This window comes from Marmota flaviventris, chromosome 8, assembly GCF_047511675.1.
Source record: "Marmota flaviventris isolate mMarFla1 chromosome 8, mMarFla1.hap1, whole genome shotgun sequence".
Taxonomy (NCBI): Eukaryota; Metazoa; Chordata; class Mammalia; order Rodentia; family Sciuridae; genus Marmota; species Marmota flaviventris.
Genome location: NC_092505.1, coordinates 55,880,176 through 55,900,061, shown reverse-complemented (window position 1 = coordinate 55,900,061; position 19,886 = coordinate 55,880,176). Strand labels below are relative to the sequence as shown.

At 41.0% G+C, this 19,886-nt stretch overlaps 1 protein-coding gene across 1 annotated transcript in view; it reads right to left on the bottom strand.

The window, feature by feature from the left end:
* Positions 1 to 1,460: 1,460 nt before the first annotated feature.
* Hacd2 (3-hydroxyacyl-CoA dehydratase 2) overlaps positions 1,461 to 19,886 on the bottom strand; it is an 88,062-nt gene continuing 69,636 nt past the window's right edge. The window contains exons 5-7 of the mRNA XM_027936061.2: positions 11,900 to 12,021; positions 9,355 to 9,533; positions 1,461 to 4,402 (exon numbers count right to left, since the gene is read on the bottom strand). Of these exons, the coding sequence (XP_027791862.1) occupies positions 4,320 to 4,402; positions 9,355 to 9,533; positions 11,900 to 12,021 (384 nt within the window). The 3' untranslated portion in view covers positions 1,461 to 4,319. The remainder of the gene's footprint in view (positions 4,403 to 9,354; positions 9,534 to 11,899; positions 12,022 to 19,886) is intronic.

The following is a 19,886-nucleotide window of genomic DNA, read 5'->3' as shown; positions in this document are numbered from 1 at the left end:
GTGTAACAGTGGGTCTCTTAATTATACCAATGGTAGTTCCTCCAGGCTAAGGCTTATGTTAACATAGTACACACAATTGCCACAAAATAGGACAATGACAAATCCAAAAGCCCTAGTTTCTCATTATCACCATAAGATTGTAAAGGTTGTATTTGTTGGGTAGCCTCGATTCTGAACGTGACCACCTGTTACTCAGTTTCAGTTGCGATAATCCTATTTCTTCTCATATATGAGGAGCCTACCTGTGAAAGTGAACTGACTCCACACAGGGAGAGGGCTACCTGACTGCTGTGCTGGGAAAGTCCAGGCTGTGAGCAGACAGCATGTAGGATGGCACCATTGCTCCCACACTCTTGGGCAATGGTGACAGTTAACTCTGAGAAAGCCTGGGAAGATGTAGGTGGGAGCCTAGTGCTGCTGTAAAGGGGGGTCACCTGCCTACCATATGGGAACATTGTGAGGGGAAGAAAAGAGCTCTAGAGCTGGAGGGTCAGAAGTGACCTAGCTGTGAATACCCTACCAGGTCCTTTCCATCACTTCTGTGCACTTGGCAGTCAATTAGCTCCTAGGAACATTCTGGATTTGAAGCCATTTTGAGGATGCTCTTGACCACATCTAGTTTTCGTATATGATGAACACTGCCAGACAACAGTATCTTACCACTCAACTTCCGTTAAAAAATTTATGCTAAAAAAACCCCAAACAAACAAACAAAAAAACCCCAGCCAGGCATGATGTCGCACACTTGTAATCCCAATGGCCTGAGAGTCTGAGGCAGGAAGACTGCAATTCAAAGTCAGCCTCATCAACTTTCGCAAGACCCTAAGTAACTTTGCAAGAGCTTGTCTCAAAAAACAAAACAAAACAAAAAAACTACTGGGGATGTGGCTCAGTCGTTAAGCATCCCTAGGTTCAATTCCTGGTATGAACAATAAAGCAACAAAACAAAACTAAAACTAAAAAAACCCAAAACAAACAAAACAAAAAAACCTCATTCTAAGACAAGGGCTCTCAACCTTTTGCTGATTAGTTTCCTAGTATCCCTGGTTACTTACAGGAGTACTTTATCCCTCTGGAGCAAGCTTGCAGACTAGCAGGGAAGGATGACTTTCTGGAGATGTCTTATGTCTATTTTTCCTGTAAACTCAGAACCATTAAGAACAGCAGAAATATATGCCTGTAATCCCAGCGGCTTGGGAGGCCTCAGACTCCCAAGGAGGATTGGGAGTTCAAAGCCAGCCTCAAAAATGGTGACGTGCTTAGCAACTCAGTGAGACCCTGTCTCTAAATAAAATACAAAATAGGGGTGAGGATGTGGCTCAGTGGTTGAGAATGCCCCTGAGTTCAAGTCCCAGTACCAACAACAACAACAAAAAAAAGATTTTCAAACTGCCAAAGAAAGAGCTGGTGTCTATAACTGAACTGAAAATTCCACATCTTGAAACACTGCATTCAGCAAATCCAGGCAGAGCACACACCAATTTATTTTGAAATGCAACATAGATCAGTATTTTATGAATACAACTTATTACTACATTAACATTATCAGGTAAAAACAGCTTTCAAATGCATGCATAGAAAGTTTAAGCATAGTCTTTGAACTCCTTATTTCTAAATATACAAAAAATACATTTAAATTATATAATTTTAGTGAATCAAAGACTTATAAAATTACAATTTTGGTTTTCACAACATAGAAAAAATACAAAAATGATTATATATCTGGTTGTATAATTTTTTTACCCAAATTTCAAAGGAGCACTGTGTATTGAATTTGATGTTTTAGAATGGTTGATCTGAAACTCAGAACTGAAAACAATGCTCAGGTTGGACCCCATCGACACCAGCCTTTTATTAGAACCACATAACCAATACAACAGGGGACAGGAGGGCCTGATTCCCCACGTGCCTCCTGGGCTCCACACCTTCCTTCCCATCCAAAGCCTGCTTTAGAGCCACTTCCCCATGTGGGAGGACAGTGCTCTATTCCCCATGGAGCCTCTGACTGTGGTGGGGACAGTGTGATGAGATCCCAACCCCAGCAAGCAGGATGCAGCAAGATGCAGATCAGCAGCTGTGTCTGTGAAGCTGCCGTAAACCTCAAAGCACACCTCAAAGGGGCCCCAGTGGGGGTCTGCAACAGCAATCTGGGGGCACTGGGAAGACCATGTCTTTGACTATGCACTGAAATTAAACTGCTAAGTCTGACAAAATACCCACTGAACATCACCTTCCTTGTTCACACTTCATAAGAAGATGTGACATCTGGTGGGGTTGGATGTGCTCAAATTTATAAAATAACATCACCACTTCAAAGGAGAAATTAACTTGTGTTAGGGAGAAAAAGAAAGTGACTGAGAGAGGTTACGGAAGGACACAGTGACATGCCTTACTTATCTGCCATAAGTATTTGAAACACTGATGTACAAAACGCACGTGGGCGGTTGAGACCCTTTTGGAAAAGGGAGTTGTTTGCTCTGTCCTCATTGCCAAAGTTCAATCTGATGTAATCCCACTGTAGGCAGTACAATATTTTCCATAAATGTGACAAATGATAATAGACCTGAATGAAACTCCCGTCCTGCAATGCTGGAAAACCTGCCCTTTCCACCCCACCTTCTGCAACGATCCCAAAAACAACGGAAAAAATCTTAACCAAATCCAGTTATGAGGCTGATATGATCCCCAAGCTGACGCTATTTTACAGTAGAAATACATTTTGGAAAAGTATGAAGAGAAAAAAAGCATAAAAACAAATTTCCCACATGTACAAGAATAGATCTAACTCAAGTGTTGACTTGGCCAAGTAGAATCTTAATGTTTGATTAAAAAATAATTTAGTACACACCTGCCTGCATGAGCTCTTCAAGCTTTTATGGAAAATAAAAGGATTTAAAAATTTCATTTTAAATTAACATTTTTCTGATATTATCAATTATATTTTAAGTGACATTTACTCATCTAAGCTAGACTTTTGAAGATCAACAACTAAAAGAAGAAAAAATAATGAAGAAGAAAAAAAGCTCCATAAAGATACTATATTTATAATCTAAGCTGTGTTATCAATCTCATCTTGGGCTTTACATTTTCATCCAACCCTTTCTTGGGTTTTAATGCACAACTGAACAATTACATAGCATGAAGACATAGCACTATCCACAGGACCAAACTATTCTGTGGCTGCTCCAACATGCAGAGATGATCTGCTTTTAGCTCAAGACTGCCCATTCAGAACATAAGCTGCCTCTGAATCGACAAGTTGGTGGGAATTAACACAGGACCATAGTTAGGCAAATTATCTAGACAGAAGAGTGAATTAAAAATTAAATAACAGTATATAAAGCCATTCCTGAATGCTTTCCCAAACTACATTTCCAAAGCAACACCTTCTATATGCTTTTAATAATAGACTCCCTGCTCCTATGTGACGAGATGGGTTTCGAGTCCATAAATGAGAATAGCTATTGGCAGATACATTACTCAGAGGTGCTCTGCAAACAGTACTGGGCAAGGTACTTGTCACTTACTAGCTATTGAGTTTTACCTCTCAGAGAACTGTAATTTATTAAAATAAGATTGAGGCCGAGCTCCAGGTAAGTTAGGTTCTTTACAGTATACACATACTTATTAAATTCAAGCACATTTCTTAGTGGCAGGCAGTAATGACTCAACTGAAAACAAACGGAAAGGCTCTAGTGGTTTTCTGTTTAAGGGCACTACCCCAAAGCTTCACAGGCATATACGTTTTAGAATTCATTCACTAGATATGAGGAGCTAGGTCCCAGCCATAACTTCAGAGCATTCCAGAGAACAAAGTTTGCCGCTTCAAAAATACAAATAATTTTCCAGCATGCAGTCAAGCACTTTGAGAAGGGAATGCGAACGCACTGCAGGCTGCAGCTCAACTCCGCTGCCAGCTGGGCAGTTAGCTGGTGCAACTTCAATGCTCAGACTGTAACTCTCAAGTAGTTAGTGTTACAGACCTTTATTTACCAGATACAGGAAGGACATAGGAGATAAAATGCCAAATCCCTTTCTAGCGCCATCGTGAATATTGGGATCTTCTGGTTGGAAGAGCATGCGGAAATGGACTGGCCAGGACATTGTATGTAACAGCCTTTTTTTTTCTTTTCTTTTTCTTTTTCTTTTTTTTTATAAAACCCCAGGCCCATGTGACACTGGATTTTGGTTTTTGTTTTGTTTTAGTATTTTAAAAATAGTTCTTACTTATATTCTATGAAACGTACTGGGAACTCAAAAAGTCTGCAGCATTTTTTGATCATTGAAAAGTTTGGTTGGGGGGGTGCAGAAAGCCGGAACTATTCAAATTTCTTGTGTTCTTCAGTATGAGAAAGGATCTTTCTTCTCTGGTGTATCATGTGGAAGTATAACTGGGGAAAAACTGAAAGAAAAAAAGAACTGGTTAAGGAGATCATTTAAAACTGCATGCCCTACTTCAGGTGCATAGACTTGTGGAAGGGGAAAAAAACTGAATTATCTTCTCCTACTTTAGCTAAGAAGAATGGTACAGAGAAGAATGACAGACACTATAGTTGCTATATTACCACCTAAGATGCCGCAGAGCTGCCAAGTAACTTTTTTTTTTTTTTTTTAAATTGTGTTGCTGGGGCTGGAACTGAGGGCTTCCAGCATGCTAGGCAAGCGCTCTGCCACTGAGCTACACCACTAGGCATGCCAAATAACATTCTTTACAATCTTTTCTATTCTCTTCACATTTATTCTGATTAATTTTACAACAGCTAGGTGAAAAATACTACTGATTGAGTTATTCCTATTTCAAAGAGGAAGAATCCAAGCAACAGAGAAGGTAAGCAAATTGCCCAAGGTCTCACAGCAATTCATTAACAGGGTCAGGACCAGGCTCTAGCCTCCTGACCCTTAGCCTATCCCAGTGCGTCTCAGGGGTTGGAGAAAGGGATCTCCCAGAAGCACTTCCTGAAAAAGGTTATTCTTTCAGTGCAAAGACTGAGGAGGAGAAGGAAGCTACAACATTTGATTTGAACACAAGTAAGCCAAGTTTGAATGTAGAAAAAGCCCTTATCAAAAGGAAGCCGGAGCTGGGCACAGTGGCACACGCCTGTAACCCTAGCTTCTGAGGAGGCTGAAGCAGGAAGATCACAATTCAAGGCCTTGTCTCACAATTAGAAATTTTAAAAAGAGGGGCTGGGGATGTAGCTCAGTGGTAGAGCATTCCTGGGTTCAATCCCCAGTACTGGGCGAAGAGTGTGTGTGTGGGAGAAGCCAGGATCTTAGTTACTGGACCTTCTGTTCTTGGTCATCTCATAGAATAACATGAAAAAAGTACTTGTTCTCAAATGAACAGACTGGTGCTGCCTTCCCAGGGACCATGTGGAAATGGTGGGGGTGTTGCTGGCATTTAGCTCGTAGGTCACGGATGCAACAGATAACAGTCCCCAACTAAGAACTGCCCACCCCAAAGGCCTAGTGTCCCTGGTGAGAAATGCCGGTTGGAGCAACCTGGCCTTTTCAGTAACTATAAACTGGGGTTCAATAACTGTGTGAGCAACTCCAGCTGAGATGGCTTTGGTGCTTCTCATTCCTTCCCCTTCCCAGCGGTTTCAGTATCTGGTTTTTAGACAGTAACCTGTATTTTTTGGGGGAGGCAATTTCTACTACTGCTAACTTTCCCTGGATAGTTTCTTCCTTCTTAAGTGGATTCCAAACTGGCCAAATTTCAAATGATCTTCCCAAAGTCCTCCAAGACGTCAGGGGTGTGTCAGGGCTGATCAGCTGCAGGGGAGTCAGGGTGCTGGGCAGCGCTGCCATCCACTCCACTCCCTATCCCCAGGCAGGAAGTATTTAAGAAAAGACACAGAAGTTGAAGATAATTTAATAGTGCGAGGCCTATTTTGGTACAAAAGCAAGAAAACTCGACAAGCTCTATAATCTAAAAATTGCAAGTAAAGATATAATTAAACCATAAATGCTAATTGTAATCATTTAAAAATGTAGGTCCAGTTACATTTCTAGATTTCCTTTAAGAGAGGAAATCGCTGTGAGCTGGGCATGCTGAGGAATCCTTCCCTGCTTGTGTTTATGATTACACTACCCCACAGTGGCTGGCTGCAGTGTCGGGGGAGGATAGTGACTCGCAAGCCCCTGGTGGCACTTACAGTGAGAAGATAAACACCTTCATTCCCACGGTAAGGGCAGTGGCTGTCCACAGGGTCAGATGGCCGAAAGCGGGCAGCTGTGGCTCCTTCTTCCTTTTGCAAGTCCCAGAGGTTTCTCAGGGCCCGAGGGGAAAGGAATGTGTGTAACAGGCTAGGGGGCTGGGGTGCTTGGACTGTCTCTACCCCTCCAATGGTGATTTCTTGAGTGGACAGGGCTTTGACCATCTCCACAGTATTGTCTGGAAACAATTCCAGACATACAGTCACTACTTTTAACTATACTTGACTATGCTGAGGACCACTGGAGATCTCTACCCAGCAACAAGCTACTGAGAATATCGACCTTTTGCTCTCCCAGTTCGGGAGACACAGAAGGGGAGAGCTGCTGGGTACATGTGTGCCTGTCTGTGTGTGCTGTGGGCAAGGTGTGCTCGTGGTCACTGGCAGCCTGCAGAGTGCCAGCTTCTTGGTGTTTCCACCTTGCTCAGTGTTTCTCAACCATTTTGTCCCCATTTCCGTAACCAATTTTTGCCAATGTGAGGGCAAAATGTAAACAAGACTTAGACATCTGCTGAGTGTGGCACATGCTCTATTGTATTGTCACTGCATATACTACAACTGAAGCACAGCAGGGGAGAAGCGCCTTGCCAGGGACTCCAGGGAACACTAGTGCAAAAACACCCCTGGGGCCCAGGCTCCTGAGCCATAATTTGAGGTACATGTGCAACAATGAATCAGGACCATGAAGAAAAGTGTTATTTATATAATACATGTACACCATCTACTTCTAATCAGAAAAGATTAAAGAACCATAAGCTGTAGAAAGAAAACCAAATTTGTTAAAGTAGATTGCATGTCAATAGGAACCTCACCCAATTCTGTACTTTCTTCTTAGAGATAAAAAGCACTGGAAAGTTAGAAATGTGTAGTTGGTGGGGACGGACTGTACAAATTGGTCTCAGTACTAACAACCTGAAATACTTTCTTAGCTAAGAAGAATGGTGAGTGCCAGCAGACAGGAGCGGGGATCTGCTGCACAAGAGACATTTGGGCTGCCATCTTGCCCCTGGGTGGGGAGTGAGGGATTTGGAGGGAATCTTTAAATCTGAATTTGAAATCCATCCCTTTTTTCTGCTCTATAAGAATTAAGCTGCCTTTTAAAAAGTTACATTAGATTTTAACCTCGCCAAGTTCTCTTACCAAAAGGAGGCTGAGACTGGAAAGAGGAAGGGGCTGAGGTCGCAGAGTGCTACTGGAGGACAGTCCTGCCTTAGTCTTAGGTAGCCCTCAGGTCTGTGCTCTCTCTTTCTTCTCTCTCTCTCAAGGTCAAGAAGAAAAATTCTTCAGAACTAGCTATGTTGTCCTTCAGGAATCCTAGCATCATGGAGGGCTGTCCGTGCCTGACCAGCCTTGTCACTACATCAAGAGGGCAGCCAGGGGACTGTGGTTGTAGCTCAGTGATACAGCACTTGCCTAGCATGTGTGAGGTACTGGGTTGATTCTTAGCACTACTTAAAAATAGATAGATAGATAAATAAATAAATAAATAAAATAAAGATATATAAAAAAATACAATAACATTATTTAAAAAAGGGGGGGGTGAACAGGAAGAGGAAAAGGCTTGGCAGAAGTTGGTCACCGGGGAATAAAAAAGACTAGCAGGTGCAGACAGATTTAGGCAGGTCTGGGGAGCTGTTTCTGGCATGAAGGCCTCCTTAGAATAATTGGACATCTTTCAGGCACTCTGAGGTTGGCACCCCTGGATTTCCGTCAGTGTGGAAGCATGTTGTTATGGGACTGAGTCCACAAGACCCTCCCTTCCCTTTCCCAGTTATCCAACCTGGTACATATCTTCTATTCATTAAAAAGTCATGTTGAACTGAAATAAACCCTGGGGTGCCCACGGGAGTGGAAGTGCTCCTCTGAGTGTGCTAACACTGCAGCTGGGCACTGCTGCTCTAGAGACAGGAAAAGGAAACTCTGAGGGAACAAAGAGAGAAAGGTGAAAAACAATGTTCGTTTCTGTTACTTTTTTAGACCCTTCCATGTTTGCTTTTTGAGTGAAAATCAACTACCTTTTACATATGGAGAGAGAGGCCTTTAGGTGTACGGTTCTAGCACTACAGAGGAGCACTTGATAATGAATAAAGATTGGAAAATAAATCATGAAGCAGGATCGCGTCCAAGAATTTCTCCAAGATAAACATTCACATGAGATCTGGATGTAGGTTTTTTTCTCACAATGCATGAAATGCAATTTTCCACAGATGGACACAAACATGTTGCCTGTGATTGTTAGGATGATTTGTCCAGATAATGCTGTGGGCTGAAGAAAAATCCATCCCTGTCTCAGTTTAACCTGGGGCACAGGGGAGACTACAGTATCTTCTATAGACTAAGATAAAATTCAGAGTTGCAAGAGCTATAGTAAGAACCAAGCCAGAAGAAACATTAGCATTAGATATCCTTGGTGTGCAAGAGTCAATTGTAGAATTTACGACTGGATATCAGAACCTTGAGCCACCAGAACTGTCCTAAGAGCCTCAAGCACAGCATTTCCTCTCTGCCACTATGTTCACAGGCACATTTGATACTCTGTATATTTAAACCTTCAGCAATACTATTAAAATAACTGGAAACCATTCTGAAGGAACACTGTGTCCTATTCAGAAGGTTTGCAATGCTCAACAAGAAAATGAGAAATGTAGAAAAGAAACATTTTTATTTTGCTATTTGTTTCTAGTTAACTACCTTAAAATGAAGCAAGACTGCTTACTTTGATATGGTAAATAATGCAAAAATCTTTTCACAATGTTTTTCGAATACCATAATAAGCAGTTCTCAAGAGGCAAGAAAATAAAAATCAAGGTAAGGCCTTTAATGACTTTTTTGTTTTCTACTCAGTACCCCCTCACCCCCAGTATAGAGTTAATCTATCCTGGTATTCAGTGTTTCAAACCCACACACTGAGAAGGGCTGCATTTTGGCAGCTGTATTGAGAAGGGTTCATCTTTATTCTATTTCTAATAGAGAAAATTCCCTTTGACAGTTAGTATTCAATAAAAACCAAAGTGTTCCCAATAAATTAGATTTACATTTACTTGGCTATGCTGCAAAGACAATCAAAGACATTGAACTCTAGTTACTGTAGAGCCAAATTTTAAAATATAAATAAGCATATGCATAACTTTTAACTTACTTGGAATGTAGGAGATCATGACCAGAATCAGGAAGGCATGGTAGTCAAAGGAGAAGTTGTATTTGTTGGGTAAACTGATGGAGTATAGGCCAGCCTGCCTGACAAAGGGCAGAGCTGCATAGATGGTGAGCAGTTCTCCCGACACTCCCATGGGGTACAGCACGATGAAAAGTGTGTACCTAAAACAAAACAAAATATCTGTAACTGAGGTCAGAAGCCAGCTTTACTAAAAGAGTGCTCCCTACCCCTCCAATCAGAACTGATCTTTTAGAAAGTTATTGTTTCTATATTTCCTGTTTAGCTACTGTCTAAATTCAGGTTTTACAAGCCAGTTTTTGAAAAGGGTCAACAGTAGATATATGTTTCTGAATGTTTAAAAAAAAAAATGAACGTGCCCAGTCAACCTAACTAATAAATAACGTTTCAAAACAACTAAGGTGATGACAGATGCTGGTAAAGCCGGGGAACTAAGTCATGCTTTACAGTGAAGGGTTCCGCCCTGGGGGCTGAGGAGTGGAATTGGGGGATTGAGAGGTGTTGGGAGGAAGGTGCTGCTGTCTAGGAGTTCCTGGAACATATGCCAAGTCTGGTCTGTGGACTGAAGAGATAGCACATCACACATGTTTATTGCCTTCCAAATGCCTGTACATACTATTGTGGAAAATGAAGTATATGTTAATTTTATCCTTAAAAAATTAATAATAGCTTCTGGTCATTAAGCAGTTTTTCAGTTAAAACATACCCCCATGAAAGGTCATGCAGTAGCACACCCTGTAATTCCAGCTACTCAAGGGGCTGGGGTAGGAAGAACTGCAAGTTTGAGGCCAGCTTGGGTGACTTAGTAAGAATCTGTCTCAAAATAAAAAATCAAAAGGGCTGGGGGTGTAGCTCATTGGTAAAGTGCCTCTGGATTCAATCCTGAGCACCAAAAAGAAAGTTCTCTATTTTTCAAAAGAATTCAGAAAGCAGTTGCTACTCCTTGGAATGAACCTAGAAACCATTCTGAGATATAAGTACTGCTGAAGGAATCAACAGATATGACTTTAAAACACCTTGAGTTGTTTATGGCTCATAATGAACAATAGATTCCAAACTTCCAGGTGTAGGAACTGTGCTGAAAAATCTATGAAGATAAAGGGAAGACACTCCCCACTGAAAACTTAGCTCTTTAAGGAGGATATAGAAAAAGGAAGAATATTCCATAGGTTGTGAAGAAAAATGGGAAAGACCAGCAGCTTGGGAGGCTGAGGCAGGAGGATAGCAAGTTCAAAGCGAGCCTCAGCAAAAGTGAGGCACTAAGCACTCAGTGAGACCCTGTCTCTAAATAAAATACAAAATAGAGCTGGGGATATGGCTCAGTGGTTGAATGCCCCTGAGTTGAATCCCTGATTACCGCCCCCCCACATCAAAAAAAAGGGCAAGAAAATCTTTCCCCAGGTGCCCCATCCCCAGGGGCTCAGGAGGCTGAGACAAGAGGATAGTGAGTTCAAAGCCAGCTTGAGCAACTCAGAGGCCCTAAGCAACTTAGCGAGACCCTGTCTCAAAATAAAATATAAAATGGGCTGGGGATGTAGCTCAGTGATCAAATACCCCTGGGTTCAATCCCTGGTACAAAAAAGAAAGAAGAGAATTTTTCCTCAGTAATAATAGCAGGGCTTGGTCTACAACTTCTCCTGCAGCCCAGCAGCCAGCTTTCCCAATGGCTGTGTAGGCTGGTTAGTAGCTGCTGTGTTTCCCATTCTTCCTCTTTCCTAATAAAAATGTTTATTGCAAAAGATAATACAAATAAAGGATTTCTCATACTTGACATGTTGGAAAGAATTGGATTATGCCTCTAATTTAATCACTGAACTCATATATTGTCTGGCATCCACTGTTTTTCTTCTGTGAAAAGAAGCATTTTGGTTCCAAGTACAATTTGGATCCTTCAGCTTTGTGATACCCCCTAGCCCCCAGTCTTTTTCTAACTCAGAAAACTGCTTACAACTGTCTCGTGGATTTGTTAAGATAAAGAGATGAACTATCAGCCTTTTGTCCACATCATAATGAATATTAACTGGTAAAAAAATTGAAGCAAAATAAAACTGATAAGCTAATACTACCATGTAATGTTTGCTATTAACTGAAAGTTAATTTAAGAGTCCTAGTTTCTTGGCAAAATTGAGACTGGGAGAATTAATTGGACATGGCCCCAGAACCCTATAATGGCAGAAGTTCATCAACAAACAATAAAATTTGATGATTTGATGGAACAATAATGACCCCCCCCTCCCCCGAAAAAAAAGGCTATTACACCAACTCTCCACTGAGCAATTCAACTGAAAAGAATTGATCCCAATAAAGATGACTTACGGTCAAATGTAAAGACTTCGGGACAGTGCTTCTATGACCCTTATTCTGATGAAATCCACAGCCTAGATTTATTCCCCACCTCTGTCTCATACAATTTTATTTTTAGAAACTCAGAGGCAATATTTACACAATAAAGGGCAAATGTGGTGATGGATAATTTCAAAGGTTGTCTTCTCTGCATGTACTTTTTTACCTGGCCCATTTGATGAGGTAAGGCAGATGGTTTAATAGACTGAATGTATAAAAGGAGTAACGGATAATTTCCGTGATTGTCCAGGCAATAACAAACAGGAGGACGCTGTCTTCACTCTGAACCTGAAGGAAAAGGAAACAAGTGAAAATGAACACAAGTGTTAGGGTCGAAGCATTCACCAAGTGCAGAGCTGGTGCCAGGCGGCAGTCAGTGGTCTCTGCCCTCAGTGGCCGTAGCCAGCACAGAAAGGGCTCGCCAAGTGAAGGCACACATGCGCTGATAAGGGACTCAGTTCATCAACAAGCGAGAGCTGCAGGGAAGGAAGGGATGAGCTGTGGCAGACAAGTGATCTGATGCTGGTGGGACCTAGAAGTAGTTAGGTAGGGAAGTCAGAGGCAAACTGGTGAACAGCTTGGGATCATCACATCAATGTGATTTGTGTGACAACTGGGAATCCAAGGACATTCCATAGAGGGGGAATGTAATAATTAGAGCTGAGCTGAAGATGAGGCTCATTCACTGGGTAAAATGAATTTGGAGGAGGAAGAGCTGCAGACACTGGTCCACTGAGGGCTTCTTCCTGAGACAAGGGCTGGCTTAACTCCCCCATAATTACAGAGGCTTCCATGATCACAGGAGGCATCTAGAGCCAGAACTTTTCCACTACCAGCCTCCTCTGAATTTGTTTTTATGCTGAAAAAACAATAACTGAAAAAAAATACCCCTTAGGTGTTTCACAGGAGACGTTCTTTTGCATGAGAATTTATGGTTGTGGCAATAACTTCCAATACCCCTTTGCCCCATCCCAGCTGGGCTCATAATGGCCGTTTGTTTGAAAATCAATAGTAAGAAACAACCTTACACTGCAATTCACTTTGGTTCCCATGCATCCTAAGTAGTTCATATACTGGATCAGAATTTAAAAACCCGACATGGTAAACTGAACAAATCTCCCAAGATAGATTTTCTCTCCTTCACCCTGAACTGCATGGCAGTCCAGCCTTAACTTTTGCTTCTTTCCATCTGCAGGGTTAATGATTTTTAGCACTTATATTCTTTCTCAGAAAGTGTACATGGAGCGATCCACCTACACAATGAAATAAGTAGTCATTTACATAGCTATTAACTAAATTGCTCTGACAAAGAATTTCATAAATGCACAGTTACTATTCTCTAAAAATAATAAGAATTTTATACTGTCAAGAGCAAGAGTACTTTTTGTTTTCCTGGTGCTTTTTTATTAGCCAAAGTCAAGCAAAAACTAAACCATCTTTAAAGCGTTCATGTCGAGATTTTTTATTCTGTCCACAAACCCTTGCTCAAAATCTGTCTATATTAACATAGACATTTGGAGCCAAGGCATTGTGTGTGTATTTTTTAGTCCTCCTCATCTGAAGGTGATATTTTTATAGAAATGGCTAAAGCCCTGCCTAAAGGATTCTGCGATGAAACAAGAAATTTCACCAGGAGTTTGTATTATAAGCCACCTTGAAAACATGGAGTGTTTTATCTTTTATTTTCCAAAAGCACTTTATGCTTTTCACAAGTAGGAGCTCAATAAATATTTGTGGAGCAGAGGAACAAAAATCAGATTACTATAAGGCTCAGTTCCCTTATTTTTGGTGCCTGATAATAGTTTCTGTGTAGTCTTAGTGACCTTAAAGTAGACAGGTAATAAACACATTAAGCCCTCCACACCTCTCATTTTGACCCAGCCTAGAGCTTAGGACATGATCTTCACTGCTGGACACAGAACACTTTTTATATCACCTGAGTCTGCTCTCAGAGCACAGCTGTGAAGACCAGGTTACAAGTCTTTTAAAAAGGCTGGGGATGGGAAGAACGGCCATTTTGTGCAATATTATAACTTCAGATCAATAAGAAATCCATCACTGTTATCATGAAGGGACTTGGACAAAGTCAGAGATTAATTATATCTGATTTGCAGAAAGATAATTATCCAATAACACAAAACAGAGGCAAAATGTGAAAAATAAGTTAAAAACAGTGAAACTCAAACTAATATGTGTACACTCAGGTTCACAGCGACATTGTTCACAAAGGTCAAAAATTGGAAGCAACCCAAGTAGCCCTTGATGGATGAAAGAATAGACAAAGGGAGCTTTGTTTTCTTGCGGGGGGTGGGGGAGTTTTGGGATTGAACTCAGGGGCACTCAGTGAGCCACATCCCCAGAGCTATTTTGAATTTTATTTAGAGACAGGGTCTCATTGAGTTGCTTAGCACCTTCCTTTTGCTGAGGCTGGTTTTGAACTTGAGATCCTCCTGACTGTCTCCTGAGCAGCTGGGATTACAGATGTATACCACCGCACCCCGCTAAATATTTATACACAGTGGAATATTATTCAGCCTTATAAAGCAAATTTGTATACATGCTACAACATAGACGAACCAAGATTATGCTTAGTGAAATATACCATTCACAAAAGGACAAACACTGTATGATTCCACTCACATGTAGTACCTAGAGTAGTCAAATTCGGAGACAGAAAGCAGAGACAGAAGCTGCCAGGAGCTAGGGTGGAGGAAATAGGAAATTATGGTTTAATTGGTATGAAGTTCCAGTTTGAGAGATGAAGAAAGTTTTGGAGATGGATGGTGGTGATGGTTTACAACAATGGGAATGCACCCGACACACCTGAACCACACACCTGGAAGTGGTTAAAATGGAGAATTTTTTATTGTGTATATTCTCCCATGATAAAAAAATAAAATTAAAGAATAGTAAAATACAATTTAATGGGGCTAAATGTAAAGTTATATATGATTTCAAAACAACAAAATGACTCCAAGTAGAATGGAGAAGACCTTGGCTTATGAAACCAAGAGATTTTGGTGAGCTTGACAGGAGCCAACAAGGTATGAGGGGGCTGTAAACAAACTAGCCAGCAAACAAGCAGTGTTCAGCCCCCGTGACACTGTAGTTTCCTCCCAACCACATTCTAAATAGATCAGACCTCACCTTGGGGTCACAGTCTGTTGTATAACCCCTTGAACTAGCAGAGCTTATCTTCGAAAAGGAAAAAGGTGTACTTTATAATATGTAAAAGAATACCATATGTAAGAGGCACGTGGACCTGAGACTAATGGATAAAATCAACAGGAGACTGATTTGCTTGGATCAAAATGAAAACCTATAAAACAAACCAGCTGACTAATAACATAGGCCACTTCAAGAAGCTGTGTTCCTGGGCCCTGGACATTTATGCAAACTGAGATTGCCCAGGAGAGTCCTACAGAGTATGAAAGGCAGAGCTGGATGGTAGATGATAAGGGCTTCCTTGGAAAAGAGAATACATAAAACCTCTACATGGAAAAAGGCACAGAATTCTGCTGATACTAACTTCCTTGATACAGCTGAAATTTCTTTAGTTGAGGGGGGTAAAAAACGAGTAGAGACTTTAGCAGTACTTCTTAAAAATAATTTGCCTTTACAGGAGAATTGCAAGTTCCAGCCTGGGCAACTGAGCAAGACCCTATCTCAAAATAAAAAATAAAAGGACTGGGGATGTAACTCAATGGTAGAGTATCCTGGGTTCAATATCCATACTGTGGAAAACAAAAGATAAAGTTGCCTTTATCAAAGAAGGCAGGGGCCAGATATTATGATATATACCTGCAGTACCAGCTACTCAAGATGCTGAGGCAAGAGGATCATTTGATCTACAATACTGGCCTGGGCAATACAACAAGACCCCAATTCAACAATCAAACAGGAGAGGAGAGAATAACTGAAAAGATCTACTGACTGCTGAGCAGGTAGGATGGGAATATTTCCCTGGCTATTTATTTTTCTCTTGATGGTAAGGACTTCAAAGGTCCATGTCTCATCATTTGGTTTCCTCAGTCCCAACACAGGGATGTGCAGAATTAACGATCCTTAATTTGGATGATAACTTGTGTTTTTCTCTACAAAAGCCAGAGCTGAGAATGAAAAAAAAAAACAAAAAACAAAAATAATTTATTTATTGGTACCAGGATTGAACCCAGGGGCACTTAATCACTGAGCCAGGCCTCCAGGTTGCATTTTATTAGAGTCAGTGTCTCGCTGAGTTGCTTAGGGCCTTACTTGTTGCTGAGGCTGGCTCTGAACTCGCAATCCTCCTGTTTCAGCCTTCTGAGCCACTGGGATTATGGGCGTGCACCACTGTGCTGGTGAATTGAGAATATTTTAACAAGTAGGAGCCTCTTATTTCTTAAAGGTCGGTGACTGTGTGAAAAACAAAACTGATAGCCTCACAGAAACTTTTAAAAGCTAGTTTAGCTTAGGAAGAAGGTTTTTTTCAGAGGCAAAGTTCAACTCAGCTACTTTTTTTGAATCAAGAACTAGAAACATATAATTTTATTAATTATCAAGAATAACTGGTTTAATATGTTTGAATAAAGATTTGCATGCAAATGTTATAGTAGTATTATCACTTATAATAGCTGAAAAGGAAAAACAACCCAAATATCTATCAAATTGGTAAAAGGATAGGTAATCTGATACATGCCACAATACAGATAAACCTCAAAAAACATGCCGAGTAAGAGGTCAAATGCAAATGACCCCATATTATACAATTTCATTTATATGAAATGTCAAAATCCAGAAAAGGCAATTCTGGAGACAGAAAGTAGAAGAGTGATTGCCAGGGGCTGGGACTGGGAATTAACTATAAAAGGGCACAAAGGATCACACTGTGGTGATGGAACAGTCTAAAGCTAGATTGTGGTGGTGGTTGCACAACTTGATACATTTACTAAAAAAGCAATGAATTGTACACTTAAAATGGGTGAACTTAAAAATTACAGCTCCATAAAAGTGTTTAAAAAAAGAATAAGAGGTTTGCTTTAAATACATAATATTGCCTTTTAAGGGGAAAAGGGGCACTTAGGGCAAAGGAGAAGGGAGATAATGGGGAATTATCAAGGCAAAGGAGAAGAGGCAGATTACTGGACAGTAGTTTAGGACAGGTTATCAAAAAAGTCTTAAGTCTGTGTTTTGGAGCTGCATGTCCACAATGATCAGCACAAACTGGGGGAAGGGGGGGGGCAGTCTTGCCACAGGGTCAGTGCTGCCTGATGCGGCACATGGAGCACTGGATACTCCATGCCACAGATGCGGGTTCCCACCCCCTGCTCCGAAGTGAGGAAGGAGGCGGCAAGGTGTAGGCGGCTTGTGTGATTTAGCCAAGGGAATTTACACAGAAATTCAAGCTGGAGAAACAAATGGGCACAGGAGAAAAACCTTTATACACAAATAGCATCATATGTTTGACTTTAAAAGGCACTGGGAGTATCAGTACATGAAAAGCTGTCACTTTTGTTACATTCAAAGAAAAACAGATGGTGTACATAAGAAAACTACTATTGTAGAAACCCTATTCTTCTTAGCACGTTGGAACCTGCTGCTTACCATTCTGGTTATTTCCAAGAGCTCTCCCTGACCAATCCTTATGGTAAGCATTCTCTTTCCATATCTTAATATTCCTCTCATTGGGAAGAGAAGAGAGGAGAGAGCAAAGGAGGAAGGAGAAGAGAGAGAAGATGAAATTGTGGTAAAACCGAGACAGTGGGACTAGAGTCTGTTCTTGGAAAAATTATGTAGAGTAGGTCTGTTTTAGTCTGTGCTATAACCAAATTCCCTAGACATAGTGGCTTAAAACAACGGAAATCTATTCTCTCATATTTTCTGGAGGCTAGAACCTGGACTGGGGTGGCAGCATGGTTGGTTTCTGGTGAGGACTCTCTTCCTGGCTTGCAGACAGCTGCCTTCCCGATGTGCCCTCACATGAGGGGTGGGGTTGTGAGTTCTGGCATCCCTGTAAGGGCACTGATCCCTCAGCTAAACGGAACTATCTCCCAAAGGCCCCATCTCCAAATGCCATCCCCTAGGAGTCAGGGCTTTATGCATTTGCTATGTGAGTGGGGGGCAGGGCTGGGGAGGCACTGTTTAGTCCAGAGCAACATTCCAGACCAGGTGTTTGCAAACTTTTCTTGTAAAGGGGCACTAGATCATAAATAATTTGGGTTGTGTACTACATGCAGACTTTATCACTTATTTATCTTTGTTGTTTTTTAACAATCTTTAGAAATGTAAAAATGATCACAAATTGCAGGCTTAATTTGCCCTCATAGGTGAACCATTCTAGGTTTCACAACCTCCCAACTTTCCTCTTCCTGTGACCTCTTTACCATACAAATGTCTTTGTTTAGCCTTCCTTTGACAGACTGTGTGTGTGTGTGTGTGTGTGTATTAGATGGGGAGTCAATATGCAGTAATGTGCTGCATCTCTTTCTCTCACTTTCTTTTTATGGTACGAGGGACTGAACCCAGAGCCTTACGTAGGCCAGGCAAGCACTCTGACACTGAGCTACCTCCCCAGCCCCAGTAACCCATCTCTTGACTTTGGATACATTTTTTTTTTTTTTTTAGAATTTTGTCATTATGTGATTTTGTCATGATGATAACATCAGAGTATATTCACACAAATCCAAGTGATGTAGCCAACTATACAACCAGTATACATGACTGTATGTAATACTTTCCTAAGACCGGCAGCATGGATCTGTTTATACCAGCATCTCCACAAACATGTGAGCCACATGTGCTATGATATGACAATGGGTTACTGGCAATAGTAACTTTTCAGTTCCATTATAATCTTATGGGACCGACTGACGTAGGTTTCACTGTTGACTGAAATGTTATGTGGCACATGACTATTTATAGCCAATGGATACTTTGGAAAAAGGAAGGACTTTGTAAGAATATGTACAGGCAGTTTTTTCATGTTACATCTTAAAAATCTCAGTAATTTATTTGTGTGTGCAAGTTACAAATTGCACACACAATACAGACAGCATAAATTTCATTATCTTTAAGCGTATGATTCATTGGTATTAAGTATATTCACCATACTGTGCAACTATCACCACTATTTATTTCTAGAACCATTTTATCATCTCATACAGGAACTCTGCACCCATTAAACAACAGCTCCCCTTGCGTTTGCCTCACTCCAACCAATAGTTTACTTTCTCTAAGAATGTGTTTATTCTAGGTACCTTATATTAGTGGAACCATCCAGAACCATCCTTCTGCCAGGCTTATTTCATCTGGCAATGTTTTCAAGGTTCATCCATGTTGTAGCATGCAACATAATTTATTTCCTTTTTAGACTGAATATTTCATTGCGTACAAACCCCATTTTGTTTATCAATTCATCTGTTGATGAACATCTGGGTTGTTTCCACCTTTTTGGCTTGTGTTAGTCAGCCTTTTGTTGCTATGACCAAAATACCTGACAAGAACTTAGAAGAGGAAAAGTTTATTTTGACATATTTTCAGAGGTTTAGTCCATGGTCGGTTGAGTCCAAAGCTTTGGACCCAAGGTGAGGCAGAACATTGTGGTGGGAGGGCGTGGTGGAGGGAAGCTGCTCAGGACATGGGTATGGGGAAGCAGAGACAGGAGAGGGGAAAGGGCCACAGGGAAGATGAATTCTTTCAGGGCACGCCCCAAGTGACCTGCCTCCTCAAGTCAGGCCTTATTTGGCTACAGTTACCACCCCATTAGTCCATTCAAACCAGGATAGACGGGTTAGGTTACAGCTTTCATAATCCAATCATTTTACCTCTGAATATTCCTGCATTAAGGGGAGCTTTCAGGGGACACCTCATATCCAAACCACAATATGGCTATTATGAACAATGCTGCTATGAATACTGGTGTATAGGTACATACAGTGGCTGCTTTCGATTCTTCTGATTATATATTTAGAAGTGGAATTGCTAGACTATATGGAAATTCTATGTTTAGCATTTTGAGGAACTGCCAAACTGCTTTCTATAATGGCTATACCATTTTACATTTCTACCAAGAATGTACAAGATTTCCAATTTCTCCACTGGTTATTTGCTTTGTTTCGTTTTGTTTACATAATAACCATCTTAATGAATGTAAAGTGGTACCTCATTTTGGTTTT